This window comes from Gorilla gorilla, chromosome 4, assembly GCF_029281585.2.
Source record: "Gorilla gorilla gorilla isolate KB3781 chromosome 4, NHGRI_mGorGor1-v2.1_pri, whole genome shotgun sequence".
Lineage (NCBI taxonomy): Eukaryota > Metazoa > Chordata > Mammalia > Primates > Hominidae > Gorilla > Gorilla gorilla.
Genome location: NC_073228.2, coordinates 79,266,236 through 79,283,399, shown reverse-complemented (window position 1 = coordinate 79,283,399; position 17,164 = coordinate 79,266,236). Strand labels below are relative to the sequence as shown.

Sequence of the window (17,164 nt, the reverse complement as noted above, 5' to 3'; positions counted from 1 at the left end):
TACATTGTGTAAGAAGAAATCAATGGCTGGAAAAAATGGGGCAGGGTAAGGGGATCAGAAGTGGAGGAGGCGGCAATTTAAATGTTGGGCAGGGGAGAACTGGGAAGGAAGGCCTCATCCAGAAGGTGATCATTGGGCACAGACCTGAAGGAGGTGAGGGACTGAGTCATGAGCATATCTAGGGGAAGAGTACTCTGGGCAGAGGGTATAGCCTCTGAGGTGGGAGCAGCTTTGCAGATACGAGGACCAGCAGGAGGCCCATGTGGTTGGGGTGGAGTGAGAAAGGAGAAGAGTAGTGGGAGATGAGGTCAGAGACCATGAGGCCTGGATCCCGTGGGGCCTGCAGGCTGTGCCCCTTGCAAAGCTCCCTCATCTTTCAGGCCCCAGCCCACATCTCCTTCTTCAAGAGAGCCTTGCAAGTTCTCCGCATTGGGACTGGGTGCGTCGCCGCCTGCGTGTGCACAAATAGTCTGGTCACAGAGTTTCTTGCTACGTGTGTACTTTCTCATTCCCCTCCCCCTAAACTCGGGTCCTGTGAAGATAGAGCCCCATCTGCCTGGGTCACCCTCACTGAGCACGGTGTGGATGACATCATATCTCTAAAGGGCAGCGGCTCCACCTGAACAGGATGCAGGTTCTCTCCTCATGGCTTGTTGGGAAGTTTAAATGAGACGACCTAGTCCAGGGCACCTAGTTGAACTTTTTGTCTTAGTTGGCAGATGAAACACCAATACATTTGTATGCTCTGGCTCTCCTTTCCTAGATTCCAGAATGGCCATGCAGAGGCTTATTCCTGCAGTCTCAGTGTCTTTCCACACCCAATGTATGACCCCATCAAGTTTCCTCCTGAGTCAGGACAACTCTCAGGAACAAACCGCTCAAGGGGCCCCGTCTTTCAACTCCTGGGTTCCACCCTCTCCCTAATTCAGAAAATGATAGAATCTCACCCAGCCAGATCTCCCACCTGACTCCATGTTTAATGGCCTACAAGTGTCTCCCTCGACCCTCAGACAAGCTCTTCCCAAGACAAGGGACCTTTTATTTTTAGCACTCCAGTGCATGATGTGCTGGTATTAGTGATGGCAGATGAGCTGGTATTGCTAATAACCATTATCTCACCCATGCACACATCCATCCACCCACTTACGCATCCACCCACTCATCTACCCCTCCAACTATCACCCAATCATCTACCCACTATCCATCCATTCTTGGTCTGCCTGGTTCTGGGGTCTGTCATCCTCTAGATGCTTTGCCTCAGCCTTGGTATCAATGAACTGGCATTTATGTCATATGCCACACCCCGTGCAGGCAAGAATATTTCTCCTTGCCCTGATTGTCTGTTGGTTGCCAGCCCTTCCCTCCTCTGATCACAGAGAGGCTGGAAGCCTGCAAACTACATTTGTTAGAGCCCTTACCAGTGGGCTTCCAATTTGTTTCTGCTGGTAGGAAGCACTGATCAATCAGAAGGCAGTAAAGTTCCTGGATCTGGGGGTTTTTTTAGTGGTGGCAACAGCAGGCATGCACACCTGGGTCTTGTTCAGCCAGCAAGTTTCTACCAGGAGCACCCTAGCAGCCCTGTGATCCCCAGACGCTTCTGGGTGACACCTGTTCCTCCAGCCTCCATGTAAAAGCAGCTTCCTGCACTTACTTACCAATATTTTGGCAATCTCACCTCCACTCTCATTCCTCTCATCCTTCCAACAGTTTTCATAACCAGTACCCTGCATTAAATCCACTCTGAAGTGCCTGGGCAATTTCCATTTTCCTGACTCTTCACTGACTGATAATGTCCTTGGTAGCAGGAATGACTTCCTAGAAATAGAGCCTTAATGCTGGAAATCGGGGACTGGTTATCTGCCTGGATTGGGCTGGAACGCAGTAATGACCTCACTGTCAGAGGGGATGTGGTACCCTGGAAAGTCACAGCATTCAGTGGCAAAACTAGTCCTCACAATATCACCTATGTTAAGTGCCTGGCGTGAAGTGTCTCTTGAAGGCAAAGCTTGAGACCAAATGGCTGCAGCCCTTCATCATGTCATGGGGACAGCTGGAGAGACTGGTGGCTTCTGACTACACTGGAGTCAGAAGTGATAAAGCCAGCTCAAAACATGGACAGAAAACCAGAGAGCATCTTTGATAACCAGAAAAGAATCTCTTTAATATCTTGTAGTCATAAGACTGATACAACTGAAAACATAACCCTAAATTTGATTCTGCAGGTTGCAGTTACAACACAAGTTGAATTCACAGCCTTGCCGGAACTCTTATGTAAAATTTAGGGCATTGGATCTGGAAGGAGTGGGACCCTGAGAATCGTAAAGGGATATTTGGGTGGACTTGAGCAAATCCAAGAACCCTGAACTGAGGAAAAGCAGTGTGAGTACATGGTCAGGGGCTCCATGAATATTCCTGCCTGCAACCCCAGCTTCACAGGCAATTCAGCCTTCTCCACACTGGCCCGGCACTGGCTAGCTGCTCACCTTATGGCTCGAGGCAGGACCCCCCGCAGCCTTGCAGCTGAGTGGGAAGTTGCTGGAAGTTGTATCTGTTTATTGCTTTCAAGGCTATCTGTCATGAGCAGACATAAGACCTCATATCACACAAGCTTGATGCCACCAAGAGGACGGGAGCTGAGCTGTCCTGAGCCCTTCTAGCGGTGTGGGCTTTGGCTCGTGACCCCCGACTCTGAGCCTCAGTAGCATCTATCAAATAGACCTAATAATGGGCATGTCCCGGGACTGCTGTGAAAACGAAGCGGAGTAAGATTGCAATGGGGCCGGGTGAGGTGGCTCACGCCTGTAATCCCAACACTTTGGGAGGCCGAGGTGGGCGGATCATTTGAGGTCAGGGGTTCGAGACCAGCCTGGCCAACACAGTGAAACCCCGTCTCTACTAAAAATACAAAAATTAGCCAGGCATGGTGGCGGGCACCTGTAATTCCAGCTACTCAGGAAGCTGAGGCAGGAGAATTGCTTGAACCGGGGAGGTGGAGGTTGCAGTGAGCCGAGATCGCACCACTGCACTCCAGCCTGGGCGACACAGCAAGACTCCCATCTCAAAAAAAAGATTGCAACAGGCCTGGCAATTTATCTTTCATTCTGAGTAGCCATGTAACCCCCAGTGGTAACTAGGAGAAATTGTTCTCCAGCAGTCTGTCCCCTCCCTCAGTAGCTGGGGGCGGAATGAGATATGGCCCTGGGCCTGGTGCAAGATTTTCACTTGTTTTGGAAGCATTAGCCACAGCTTTTCCTTGATGGGCATGTGTTATCATGAGGCTGGGCCTCACCTCCCTGCATTGGACCAGAAATTCTAAAGGAAGCAACTTCTTATGGCACAGCGGATCTCATGCATGGCATCACTGCCCCTTCCCTAGGCGACCGCACAAACCCACTCAGCTTCATAGCTGGGCTGTGGCCTCAGAGGCTTTTGCGCCTGGAGGTGGCAGGGAACTGTGGTGTAGGGGCTGGGCCAGCCGGGAAGGTAGAGCCACCCAGACCGGGGTCTGGGTTCCTGAAGTCACTGTTATCCTGCAGGGAGACCTCAGCCAAGCCCCAGTGACACGCAGGGTCTCGCTCTCCACGCTGAAGGCTGTGCTGAGGGCTGAGTGAAAAGAGGCCAGACACCAGGGAGGGAAGCCCGCCTCCCCCTCCCCACCTCGACCTCCACACCAGTTAAGGCTGACCGGCAGGTTGCTGTGGGGGAAGCGACAGTGTGCAGACAGCACTACATGCCAGGCCACACCTTTTATGGAAATGTTCCTCTGAGACCTGTTGATGAGCTTGGAGAATGAGGAAGGGGGCGGTCCAGCAGCCAGCTGGGTCCACACCCTGCCGCGGGCCCTGAGGAGGGAAGGCACGAGTCACTGCCTATTTTGACCCGGCAAGACATAGAAACCCACAGGGTGAGGCGGGCAGAAAAGCAGCTCTGTGGGAGACCTGCAGGCCCCTGAGCATCCCCTGCCCCAGTCAGGTTCTCGCCCAGGTGCATAAACCGGCCCCATGTGGCGGCATCCTTACCAAGGACCCCCAGGTGACCCGACAGGAGGGGTGAGGCTAAGCTGCCAGGCAGACAGGGTAGCACCAGACGGGATGGGCTGGGGGCTCCAGGGCAGGGTGTCTGTGGCAACCCAACCTGGGGAGATGTTATTGCTCTGCTGGAGACCTTGGGCGAGGCCCCGCGAAGCCCTGCCTAGCCCCTTGGCGTGGGTTAGTGGTGCTCTAAGGCAGCCCGAGGCGAGGAGGCCAGGTCATACCTGCGGGAGCTTGATCAGGCCCTCCTGAGAAAGCCCTAGTCTCAGTTCCTGGGCCCAGGGCCTCTGCAGGCCTCCACCACCCCATGCCGCCTAGTTCAAGTATTTGTTGTGGGCTGGCCAGATCGAGAGTCACCTGCTAGAACACAGGGGTAGGAATCTTAGGTGGGAGTGGGAACAGAGTGGCGCCAGGCCTATTCCCTCCTGGCTCTCAAGGCCCATGCTGGCCCTCAGGGGCTTCCTGTGGGGGACTCTTTGTGCTGCCACTGCAAGGGACCCTCCTGCGGATGGGCTGGAGGCCATAGGGACATGGCCTCAGCTCACTGAGCTCCTGGGTGGTCATGATGGACTATGTGCTTGAACTTGGGGAGGGACGTGTGGCTGGGAAGGGGGTGACCTTAGGGAGGGTAAAAGAGGCCCTTAGCCCTGCTGCCCTGGGACAGTAAGGGGAAGGCCCAGGCCTGGCTGCCCATCCTCTGTGCCTACAACCTGCTCTTTCCTTAAATTCTGCCAGCAATGGGCCACCCCTAGCCCCAGAGCAGCTCAGCCCACCTCCTGCCAGCTGCATCTCCCTGGAGGCCCAGGGCTTTCTCCGACCTCTCACACAAGCCCTTTGCAAAAGAGCTGACTTCCTGGAGGCCAGGACAGGAGCATCTGTCACAGGTCAAGGGGCAGGGATGTGGGGGGTACTCAGGATGGTGACCCCTGCTGGTCCATGCTGTGACCCACAGCAGGGGTTTCGAGGAGACTCCGGGGCTCAGGGACCCCCATCGGCAGGCTGCCAGGCCTCCCTGCACATGCAGGTCTCCGTGGTCCTGCGTCCAGGCAGGAAGGCCCCTGGGCTGCTGTTGCTGGAGAAGGAATGTGGGGGGTCTTGGTGCCAAGAATGGGGATAGCAAGGAGGTGAGTGGAAAATGCAACCACAGGCCAGCCAGCGCCCGTGCATGGAGTCAAAGGGAGGAGTCAGCATGGCGACCACTGCCCCTGCACCGGGGGAGGAAGGCATGGGGGTCCTGGTCAACCTCTCCCTGTACTGCCCAGAGCCCAGCCTGACTCCCCCCGAAGCCTGGTAGGGATGCATCACTCCGACTAACAAATGTCTCAGCCCTAAAGGGCCCCTGGCTCCAGGTCACCCTCCAGCTCTACAGAAGGGCAGGGACGAATCTGACCCTTGTTAGCGCTGACACAAGAAGGCAGGACCTGAGTCAGCAGCCCCAGGGGAAGCCAGCATGCCCTGGAAAGGCTGGTCCCACCAAAGCATGCTGGTGTGTCTCCCAGGCTGCACCCAGGAAGGCTGGGTTGGGGAGGAGCCCAGGGCCAGATGGGCAGCAAAGTGTATCCGGCTGTAGCCAGCCACAAAAGAGGACACTGATGTCTGGCAGCAGCACAGAAACCCCTGTGGCTGTTTCTTCCTCTTGGATGCTGAGGGTGGTTTTTGGAGAATAGTCAGCCTCACTCCCACCCCAGCTCCAAGGCATCTCCTCGGAGAAGGCTCAGGCAGGTGGCCAAGGCCAGCAAGGGGCGGGCCTGCAGCTGCTCAGGCCCCCTTGGATCTCCTCCCGGCAGACAGGGGTATAGGGGATAGCAGCCCATGGGGATGGGGCCTTGGTTTCCTGCAGAACCTACACGAGAGGCCAAAAAAAAGATGGGGGTACCAAGGAGAGGAAAACACCCCCGGCACCCACCACCAGCCCGCCTGTAGACTGCATCCTGCATGTTCACATGTGTGAACCGCACGTACGGTTGAGCCTGGCCAGTGCTCAGTCCTTCACTCTGCTGGTCTCTGTCAGGGAGAGCTGACCCTTTCCAGGGCCCTGCCTGCACTGGGCATGGGGGTCTGAGAAAGGGGCAGCACCGCTGGCAGGTGGGGTCTGGCACTGCCACCCTCAGAAGCTGGCACACGAGGTTTCTTATTGCTCCTCTTGGCTCTGGAGCACACCTTCTTAATTTCCAGAAAGGACACAGGCACAGGAGAGGTGGCAGCAGGGGTCCCGCACTGGCCCTCCTGCTGATCTCCAAGTGGAGCCCGGTGGGCAGGATGCAGGCTGGCTCTAGCCCCTACGTGCGACCCACAGGCCTCCCACGAAGCCGCTGGTCTCTGCAGAGTGAGAGCTGCCGGGACTACCTGGCCTCCTTGCTGCCTCGGTTACCGGGTCACCGCCCATCATTGGTCAGCTGCCTCCAGGGATCTGGACGTGGGGCACAGATGAGTGTCCTTACAAAAATAACTCTGAGTCTGTTCCCAGTGGGACCAGGTTCCTGAGAGCACGTGGGGCCAGGCAAAGGCCACGTGGAAGAGTCCGGCAGGGAGCGCTCCCGCCTGCAGGCCAGGGTTACGGCTGCAGGCGCTCCAGGTACTGCGGCAGGGGGTTCTCCTTGACGTACTTCTGGATGTACCAGCAGGTGAGATGGGCCTTCAGGTCCTCCTCCACCACGAAGTCCAGGGCGGCCTGGGAGCCGGGCAGAGAGGAGAGTGGTCAGGGCCTGCAGCTGGCACCAGAAGGTGGCATTGTCTGCTGCCTCCCCAGGCCCGGCTCCCTGGCCACCCTTCCACTTTGCCCAGGTCGGTAACTCCCTTGAGTTTCAGTGTCACCTGGGATGATCCCCACAGACTGGTCTGGTACACAAGGAAAAAACACATCACCTCTCCCCTACAAGCCCCCTTGCCTCAGGCAGCATGGAGGACAAAGGTTGCCCTGCAATTCTCCTGGCGGGGTGGGGGTGGAGGAGGGGAAGCCGGCAGACGGCCCAGTTAAGTCCCAGCAGCAGCCCTCAGGGGACTGACGGTCATTCTTTGCTCTGGCTGTAACTCCCTTCATTAAGCCCAAACCTGCTCTCCAGGCAGCCTGGGGTTTGGGATGCCCTGAGGATGAAAGGGTTGGGGGCAGGAATGGGGCTCCTGTGAAGCACCTGCCACACAGGAGGTGTGTGAGGATCTTGGAGGCTCAGCCACGCCAGGGTCTTGCAGAACAGGAGCCTGGGCCCAGAAAGGCTGCCACTGGCCCAGAGAGGACCCAGGGCCAAGAAGCAGGCTGAAGTGGCCCCCAGGGCCACCGTCTCCTCAGAGGGAAGGTGGCAGCCCCCATGTCCCCGTCCCCGCTTGGCCCTGCCGCCTGCCTGCCCTACCTTGGCAAGGTGCTTGGCGATGCCACGCCCACGGTAGGCATCTGGGACCTCGGTGTGCTGCAGGTCCACGATCCGCTTGCCCACGTACTCATAGAGCAGGACGGCCCGGTCATGACATCCTGGGGGTTGTGGAGACAGGTAAGCCTATGCTGACTCCCATCCCAGCGGACTCAGGCACCGAGACTGGGGTGGAGGGACAGGCATTTGGAGTCATTCAGCTGCTACAGCTGAATCCTGAATAACCTCTCAGTGCCTCAGTCTCCTCATCCATAAAGTGGAGGTACAATAAAATGTCCTTCATAGGGTGGTTTGGAGGATTAAATGAGGTAACCTCTGTGACATGCTTACAGCCGTGCCTAGAACACTTGAGCCCCACATGAACCTTTGCTACTGCGTCAGTCCTAGCATCCCAGGGCCCTGCCACCCCTTTCTGTAGCCCTGCTCCCTGCATCCCCACCCCACCACATCCCTGGATCTGGGAGTCCCAGGACCCAGCACTGGACACAGAACAGGGCTCAGCAAATCTGCAACTAAGGCAGAGCATGAAGAGATTAGAGAGGCAGCGCTGCGCCACGCATCAGGACCACCTGCTGGACCCTGAGAGAGACGCAGCAGGAAAGATCAGAGGCCTGTGGTAGAGTTCATGAGAAACTGACGCTGGACACAGGAGGCAGGAACAAACGGGTTTTCACACTCCACCAGGCCTGCCAAGCCTGGAGCTCACCAGTCCACCCCAAACTCCTGCTGGGCAAACAATTAACTGAACTTTTTCCTAATCACAGTTTTTAGTGTCTCATCTATTTGTCTCTCCACCTACCCATCCATCAACCCACCCATCCACTTATCCATCCACCAAATGTTTCCTGAGCCCCAGGTACTGTTTCAGATGCTGGGAGTATAGCAACAAACAAGCTAGACAAGGAGTCCTACCCCCATGAAACCGGAAGGGGAGAAAGAGAATAAACATGAAAAGCAAGTGATGTGTAGGATGCCAGGGAATGGGGGCAGGTGAAGACAGGAAGGAGAGGGCACCAGCCATTCTGAGGGAACGGTGTTCTGGGCAGAGGGAACAGCCAGTGCAAAGGCTCTGAGGCAGGAGTAGGCCTGAATGAGGGGCAGCTGGAGTGGGGTGGGTGAGGGGAAGGGCAGAAATGGGGGCAGGGAGGTGATAGGGCAGGTCCTGCAGAGCCTCCTAAGCCTTCTGAGCTGGGCGCCACTAGAAGGCCCTCAGCAAAGGGACAGATGTGATTCACTCTTTAAAATCATGCTATGTTTCATGTGTATTAACTTCAAAGCCCCAGAGAATCTGCCCTCATGTGTTTTAACTTCAAAGCCCCAGAGAATCTGCCCTTAAAGCCTGTGCTGGGCAACACGAGGGGAAGGCTGACAGGCCAAGAGGTCCAACCACTAGTCCAGGGCCACCGGAACTGGGGCCAACGGCAGCAAGGAGGCCTTCTGGCCCTTGTTCTCTCCTTTGATTCTCCCCAAAGCCTCAGGAGAGTGGCTACAATTCATCTCCCATTTCCAGATGAGGAACTACTGAGATGCAGGGATCCAAGTCACACAGCAGGCCAAGATGACGCTGGAGCCCAGGCCTGCAGGTCCTGAGCCACAGCCATTCTTTCTGCTCCACCGACACACCTGCTACTTCCTGCACCCGCCATCGCCTAGGCACTTCCCTCTGCCTGATGCCCTTTCTCCATTCCTGCCAGGCCCAGCTGAGGGTTCCCCAGCCCCACTCCCCTCATGCCTGCAGCCCCGCCCCCACACCAGCCCTGCTGCCTCCTCCTTGTGGGCCTGACTGTCCTTCTGTGGACTGTGCCTGCCACCCTGGCCAAGGCCCAGCTGTGGCCATTGCCGCCTGTCCTGGCTGCACAGCAAGGGATGTGGTTCTTGGCTCCCCACCTGCTGGGGTTAATTCAACTCACCCAGGACAGGAGAGCAGAGATCGGAGGCTATTCTGGGACTGACCCGGTCACCAAGGGAGCTGCCTACCTAGCCTGGCCATTTAATTACCCCAGGCTCATTGAGGGCTTACTGTGTCCCAGTAGGGTTTGGGCTGCAGGGCAGGCAGCAGCGAACAAAACTGATGAAACTCTTCCTCATGGAGATCTTACCTACTGATGAAGACACACAATAAGTAATATCATTATAAATAATACAGGGGCCAGGCACGGTGACCCACTCCTATAATCCCAGCACTTTGGGAGGCCGAGGTGGATGGATCACCTGAGTTCAAGAGTTCGAGACCAGCCTGGCCAACATGGTGAAACACCATCTCTACTAAAGATACAAAAATTAGCCAGGCGTGGTAGCGGGTGCTTGTAATCCCAGCTACTTGGGAGGCTGAGGCAGGAGAATCACTTGAACCCGGGAGGCAGAGGTTGCAGTGAGCTGAGACCGCATCATTGCACTCCAGGCTGGGCAACAAGGGCAAAACTCCATCTCAAAAAAAAAAAAAAAAAGCTGAGCATGGTGGTACACAGCTATGGTCCCGGCTATTTGGGAAGCTGAGGCGGGAGAATCACTTGAGCCCAGGAGTTTGGGGCTGCAGTGAAATATGATTGTATCACTGCATTCCAGCCTGGGTGACAGAGTGAGACCCTGTCTCTAAATAAATACATATATCACAGAGGGCACACAGGTGATAAGCTGACAGGTGCCAAGGATCACTATACAGCAGAGGAGGGGTGGGGAGGGGCAGGGCTGCCACTGTAAAGAGGGCATACAAGGACCCCAAAGGACACGTGGGGTATGAGCCATCCACTGGTGAGAACAGCACGTGCAAAGGCCCTGGGGTAGGAGGTTGAAGGAAGAGCAAGGAGGCCAGAGTGGCTGGGCCCAAACAAGCCGGGAGTGAGGATTGGGAAACCAAGTCAGAGATCCTGGGGCCAGACCACACAGGGCCCTGCAAGCCACCAAAAAAACCTCAGCTTTTGCTCCAGCAGTCTCTGCAGAGCAGGGAGGTGGATACAAGAAGCCTGGCAAGCTCATTACTGCTCCTCTGTGCACACCCTGTGTCAGTGTTTCTGGAGTAGCCACCTGGGCCATGGATGGACCTGACCCTGGGAGTCCTCAGAACTTCTCTGCCTCCCATTGACCCTTAGTGATCGCACAGCTCGGCCACTACCATATTCCAGGCACCCAGCTCAGCGTAGACACCCAAGAAATGTTTGTCCAACTAAAACAACTGCTGTTCTGTCTCTGCCAGACACACACTAGGGCCTTGTGGCAGACCTGTGGACAACTGGCTGGACCAGCATGCTGGCCTTCCCACAGCCGGGCCTGCACCTCAGGCTGCGGCTCCCAGGAGACAGCAGGACAGAAGCGGTGGTGGCCCAAGCATGTGCAGCCCCAGCACGGGGCAGGCTCGTGCTCTGCTCTCTCCACACAACGATCCTCACAACCATCCCACTAAACACGATTCTCACAGCCCCGTGTACAGATGGGGAAACCGAGGCCCAGGAGGGAGGAAGGTGGTGGTGATCATCCTGGGACAGGTCAGGTCTCTGGGGCAGAGAGGTGTCGGGACTGGTGTAAGATCACCTGGCAGAGTTGAGACTGGAACTGAGGGTCCTGCCCTGCCCTAAGCTTGCTCCTGTGGCTCCCAAGTGACAAGTCCTGAACCCGCTGTGTTAGTCTGAGGTCTGGAGCTCTTGAGGCAGCTCTTAAGAGCCTAGCACAGATAAGGGCCTATGGCCTGGACCAGGCCTAGAGGCTGTGCCTGTGTCACTGTGAGCTGAGACAGCAGGATCCACGGTGCCCAGAAGTGAAAGCATGGCTGACAGTGCTGCCCTGGTGTCCTGCTGTCCCATCATGGGTGCTGCGGGCAGTCAGGGGAGGCCTCTGGGCAGGTGACGTTTGGGCTCACCTGGAATGAGAGTCACGGAGGTGTGTGGAGTTGACTGGGGATAGGGCTGAGTCAAAGGAGGGTCTTCAGGCTGAAAGGGGAACAGAGGGCATCTGGGGTGGCCACGGTGGTGGTGGGACTGCATGTGAGGAAAAGACCGAGTTTAAATGGACACCCTACATGGGCCAGACCACATGGCACTGGGCCAGCGAGGAGCCAGGCTCCTGGGCAGCAACCTCGGAGCATCTGGCCAGGACCTGAACCCCACCTTGGAGGGCCTTCAAAGGCCACCCAGTCACAAGTGTTACACCCACGACACAGGCCACAAATGCAATACCGGTCCTCACGCTCAACTTGTCCTGCCCCAAACCTGCCTGGACATCCCAGGAAAATGCCCAAGTCCCCAAAGCTTGACCAAGGTCCTTGGCTCCTCCTCGCCTTTTCTCATCTGACCTGACCCTCGGCAGGACTGTGGACACGGCTTTCTAAACATGCCTGGGGTCCAGCTGCCTCTCTGGCCTCCCTGCCTTGGTGGCTGCTCCCCTGCCTGTCACCTTTCTGCCCAGGGCCTCCGGGGACCCTTCCTTCTCATTCCAGGTGAGCCCAAAGGTCACGTGCCCAGAAGCCTCCCCTGACCACCCGCAGCCCCCATGATGGGACAGCAGGACACCAGGGTAGCACTGTCAGCCACGCTTTCACTTCTGGGCACTGTGGATCCTGCTGTCTCGGCTCACAGTGACACAGGCATGGCCTCTGGGCCTGGCCCAGGCCCTTATCTGGGCGAGGCTCTAAGAGCTGCCTTGAGAGCTCCAGACCTCAGACTAGCACAGGGGGGCAGTACTTGTCACTTGGTAGCCACAGGAGCAAGCCTAGGGCAGGGCAGGGCCCTCAGTTCCAGTCTCAACTCTGCCAGGTGATCTTACGCCAGTCCTGACACCCCTCTGCCCCAGAGACCTCACCTGTCCCTGGATGATCACTACCACCCTCCTCCCTCCTGGGCCTGAGAACCCCACCAGCATCACGTGACTGGTTTGGGAAAAGTTAAAGCTACACTGCTCGTGGGGGACCCGTCCCTGGGTCTCTGCACCCCCATGCTCTCCCTGCCCCTCCTGAACCTCGGGACCAAAGGGGGCCAGGAAATTGTCAGGGGAGGCGATCACAGAGAAAGACCAAAGCTTGCAGACAGGGGACAGGGGCAGGACCTCTGGGAGATGTGGAGTCTGCAGAAGACATTGACCTCTGCTTTCTCCACTCGGCCCAAACTGACCCCGCAAGGAGAGCTGGCAGATCAAAACACGAATATACAGATGAGGAGACTGAGGTAGACGGAGGCAGAGCCCAGGCTGCCAGAGCTGTGGCACGGGATAAGGACAAGCAGGCACCCTGGCCAGCTTTTCTGGCACCTCTGTAAGTAGAGCCTGGATCAGGGAGGTGCCACATGTTGGTGGTTCATTGGTAGATTAGGCAGAGGGAGCTGTGAGCCTGGAGAAGCTCAACCATACGTCCCTCCCCTCCCCAGAGGACCCTGGTCCAGCCCAGCCCAACACAGCCAGCGGCCTCATAGTGGGGCTGTGATCTGAGCACCTCCCAAAGCCTGGGGCTGTGATCTTAGCTCCACTGCATCCAGGGGTGCTGAGGGAGGCCAGAGGCAGCAGCTGACTCTCTGGGGCCTCAGTCTTCCTGGCTACAAAATGGGGGTTAGGGAGGACGCAGAAAGTTCCAGGGTTCTGCACCCCTCAAGTGTTCCTTTCCTTGCAGCAAGTGGGACACTCAGCCCTGCCTGTGAGGGAAAGGGAAGGCTGAGGAAGGGGCTGCCCAGGAGGTGGGGGGTCTCTTCCAGCTGCCTCCAACCTTCAGAAACCGTCCTCAGATGGAGGCCGGGGGCTTGATTCTGGCTTAGCTGCCCTACAGGCTGTGCGCCTTGGTTTCCCCATCTGTAAAGTGATGACAAGCTTGCATTTCAGAACCAGGATGTGGCATCAGACAAGCCCGAGCTCAAGCCTTCCCTCATCACCCACAAGCAAGTCACAGCCATGCTTCCTTCCACATCTGTCCAGGATCTAGACGTTTCTCCCACGCCTGTTTGCAGTGTCTGGACTAGTAAAGTAAACACCTCCCTGCTCTGTCCTGGTCCCCACAGTTTGCTCCCCTTAGAGCAGCAGCTAGAGGGAGCCGGGGCATCCCATCTGTCTTCTGCTCAGGACCCTCCTGGGAGCCTTAGAGTCAAAGCCGAGCCCATAGGACAACGGCTTCCAGGCCCTGCACCACCTGCTCCCCATGACCTCTTGACCCATCCTGCACACACCAGGCATCGCAGGCACTGCAGAGCCTTTGCTCTTGCTATTCCCTCCACTTGGAACACTCTTCCCTGTTGCAGCTCTGTTTCTTGCCTCCTTCAGGTCTTCACTTAAATGCCACCCTCCAGGGAGGGGCCTTCCTAGACACATGATTGTAAATAGCAGCCCTGCCCAACACAGCCTCCCCTCTGCCCCCTGCACCTCTCATGAAAGCCCTTGTTTTCCAGGATACGTTAAAACTGACTCTATTTCTTGTCCATTTCCCTCTCTAAACTGTCAGCCCCAGGAGACCCCGACACCTAAAAGAGTGCTTGGTACATGGTAGGCGCTCAACAAATACTTGCGGGGTGAATCACAGCTCTTCCACCTCTGTGGTGCAAGACTTTGGGCAAGTCATTTCACTTCCCCATGCCTCAGTCTCCCCATCTGTATATGGGAAATGCAGTTTCCCCTCTCCCTGTGGTGTGTGGCTATGAAATAAAGTGACTCCAGGTGCCCAGGGCCTCCTAGAACACTGTAAATGCTTAATAAACAAAGGTGCTCAAACGTTTTCCCTCACTCAGAACCAGAGCTCGCAGGAAGAGAATCAGCCTAGCTGTGCTATGTGGACAGCCTAGGAACACTTCTGCACCAGGAGCCTGGGGCTACCTGACCCCTCAGCCTCAGTGTTTATATCTCTCAGTGGGCACAACAGCACCAGCCTCCAGGCTTGCCTTACAGGTCGGGAATGATACCACAGCCTGTTGTCCTCCTCAGCTCAGGGAGGCCTGGGCTCAGACTCAGACGACCCCTCTCTGGTCCCAAGACACACACCCAAACCCAGTGGGGCCTGGAAGCCCAGAAGAGCCCCACCCTGTGCTGCACAGCCACTCCCTTGGGGGCCTCTGGCCTCTCTCTTCTTTCTCCCCTGGGCTTGGCTGGGGAGATGCCCAGCCACATCTGTGGTCAGCTATCTGGGCAGTGAATTCCAGAAGGGGGTAAGTTTAGAAATACGGCTGGGCATGTCCAGCCCTGACCACGGCCAGCTCTGGAGGGCTGTCCTTTGGCTGTACCCACTTGGAAGAGAAAGAAAAAGAAAAAAAACAAAAAACAAATGTATCCCCTCTTCTTTCTGTCTCTGAGTATAATGGCCCTCCCAAGCCCACAAGGGAACCAGAGGCCGCTCTGGAACCTCAGAAGAGAGGATTTGAAAGCCATGAGGACTCTCTCCCAGAGTCGCCAGGGCCCCGAGTGTCCTGGCCAGCTGAGCCCTGCCGGCACCACAGCAGTACCAGGACTTGCCTCTGCCTGGTGGTGTAGGGTTGGTTGGGCCAATGGTGAAGTTCTGGGTGATGCTGGGCAATCACTTCCTAAGGTCCCTAGCCTCAGTTTCCTCATCTGTAACACGGGGTGGTATGTCACAACATTGTCAGGGTATTGTGACAGTCCCATCCACGAAGCTGTAGTGGGGCCTTGCTCGACACTCGGCACATTCCAAATGGCATCGGAGATCTGGCAGAGACCCCTCCTGGCTGAAGCCAAATGTGGGTCGCAGGAGCCCCACCATTCAGGGAGTCAGACCAGTCAGGACGCCATCCCAGCTCTGCCCAACTCTCAGCCTGACCTCTCGCAAGCCTTTCCCTTTCCTGGCCCTCCACCTTCCCTTCTTGAAAATGGGCACAGTGGCCCCTAAGGACCGGTCCAGCTTGGACATTCCCACTGGGGTGAGGTGGGCCACAAGGAGTTCATAGCCCTTGTTTTTGTAGTTCTATTTCCTACCTGTGGGACCTCCCGAGGGGTGATGGGCTAGTCAAAACTTCTCTACACTGGCAGGGCGTGGTGGCTCACTCCTGTAATCCCAGCACTTCGGGAGGCCATGGCAGGTGGATCACCTGAGGTCAAGAGTTCAAGACCAGCCTGGCCAACATGGTGAAAGCCTGTCTCTAATACAAAAATTAGCTGGGCATGGTGGTGGGTGCCTGTAATCCCACCTACTCCTGAGGCTGAGGCAGGAGAATCACTTGAACCCAGGAGGCAGAGGTTGCAGTGAGCCGAGATTGTGTCACAGGAACTCCAGCCTGGGCGACAGAGTGAGACTCCGTCTCAAAAAACAAAAACAAAAACAAAAACTTCTCTATACTAAGGGAGAACTTGCCCTTGCTTTCTGGCTTCACGAATCACGATCGGGCCACGTTTACCAGCGCTTACTAATCCTCCATGAGCTGGTCTGATCCTCTACATTTGTTACAGTCTTTTATCCTTACAACTAGCCAATGGGGTGTGCACTGGTATTATTCCCATTGCAGAGAGGGAGAAACTAAGGCACACAGAAGTGAGGCAAATGGCCAGTCCCAGAGCCACTGAAGTCTTGATAGTGATAGCCATCCCCCCGCCCCTCATTCCCCCCAGGGGACCACAAGCCCCTTTCGCGGTCAGCCCCAGGTCCGCAGGCCTCCCCCGTGTAGAAAGACTAAGATTCCCAGGGGCAGCAGGAAGCCATATAGCACCCACAGAAGGGGACAGGTCACGGCTGACCAACTTTCCAGGATCTCAAAACAGGAGCCTTCAGTGGGTGCCCAACAGTCGTGAACAACTGGGCCTGAGCAGGTGCGGGTCCCCTGCGATTGAGACAGGGGACCCGCGCTGCCCCAGCTCCTGCCTCTGCCTTTCCAGGGGCCCCTGTCCGTCCTGGCCCCTGCTCTCCCGGGAAGTCTGCCCCCGCCCAGCCCGTTCCACTTCCCGGAGCGCCGGCCGCGCCCCCACCTGGCCCCGAGCACAACCCGGCCCGCGCCCGGAGCTCCGGCCGCCCGGGACCACCCCGCGGCGCGCGCTTGCAACAGCCTTCCCGGGCGGCGTGCCGGAGCCGGGCCGCGGGCGCGCGGGGGACGGGCACCCAGCAAGGGGGCGGCCCCGGCGGGCCCCGCTCGCTCGCAGACAAAAGGTCGGGGCGGGCCGGGGCCGCCTTACCGTTGAGCCGGACAGTGAACTGGCGGCGCCGGCGGTCGTGCTCCACGCGGATGGGGCAGCCCTGCTCCAGCGCGCCCAGCGGCACGGCGGCAGCTGAGTGCGCCATCTGCGCACGGGGCTGCGGCGCGGCGCCGGCGGGGAAAGCTCAGGCGCGCGGCGGGGCTGGAGCGCGGGCGCAGGCGGCAGGCGGTGGGGTAGTTACGGCCTGGGAGACCGCAGGCGGCGGCGCTGAAACTGACACTCGGCGGCGGCGGCAGCAACAAAAAGGGTGGGGGGGGGGGCCAGGAAATCAGCTGTGAGGTCACGTGCGGCGCGCAGCCAGTGGACGCGCGGCCTTTTTGTTTTGATACATTCCAGTCGCCTCTTAAAGGGGCCGCGCCGGCCGCGTTCCTCTCGCAGCCCCAAACAAAACAACAAGGGCCGCCGCCGCGCCGCGCCGGCTACTTTTCCGTCTTGCGTTTGTCCCACGTGCAACTTTGGGACCCCCGCAAGGAGCCTTCTAAAAAAGACGTAACAATCTTTTGTATGGACATTCTAATCGTCCCCAAGGCAGCCACCATTTATTAAGCACTTGCTGTGTGCACGGCCTGTGTATAGCAAAGCCCTGGCGCACACGGCGCTCAGTAATCACTGCGCTGAGATTTATCACCAGAAGCCTGAAAAATAGTTATGCTTGACTCCATTTTACAGATG

The 17,164-nt window shown here is 57.3% G+C and overlaps 1 protein-coding gene across 1 annotated transcript; it reads right to left on the bottom strand.

Annotated features, from left to right (window-relative positions):
• Positions 1–2,135: 2,135 nt before the first annotated feature.
• On the bottom strand, positions 2,136–16,768 carry NATD1 (N-acetyltransferase domain containing 1). Its single transcript, XM_031010827.3, has 3 exons — positions 16,472–16,768; positions 7,379–7,497; positions 2,136–6,702 (listed from the first exon to the last, which is right to left on the bottom strand). Exons 1-3 carry the CDS (start codon positions 16,575–16,577, stop codon positions 6,586–6,588), a joined length of 342 nt encoding a protein of 113 aa, XP_030866687.1. The 5' UTR covers positions 16,578–16,768; the 3' UTR covers positions 2,136–6,585.
• Between the last annotated feature and the right edge of the window lie 396 nt (positions 16,769–17,164).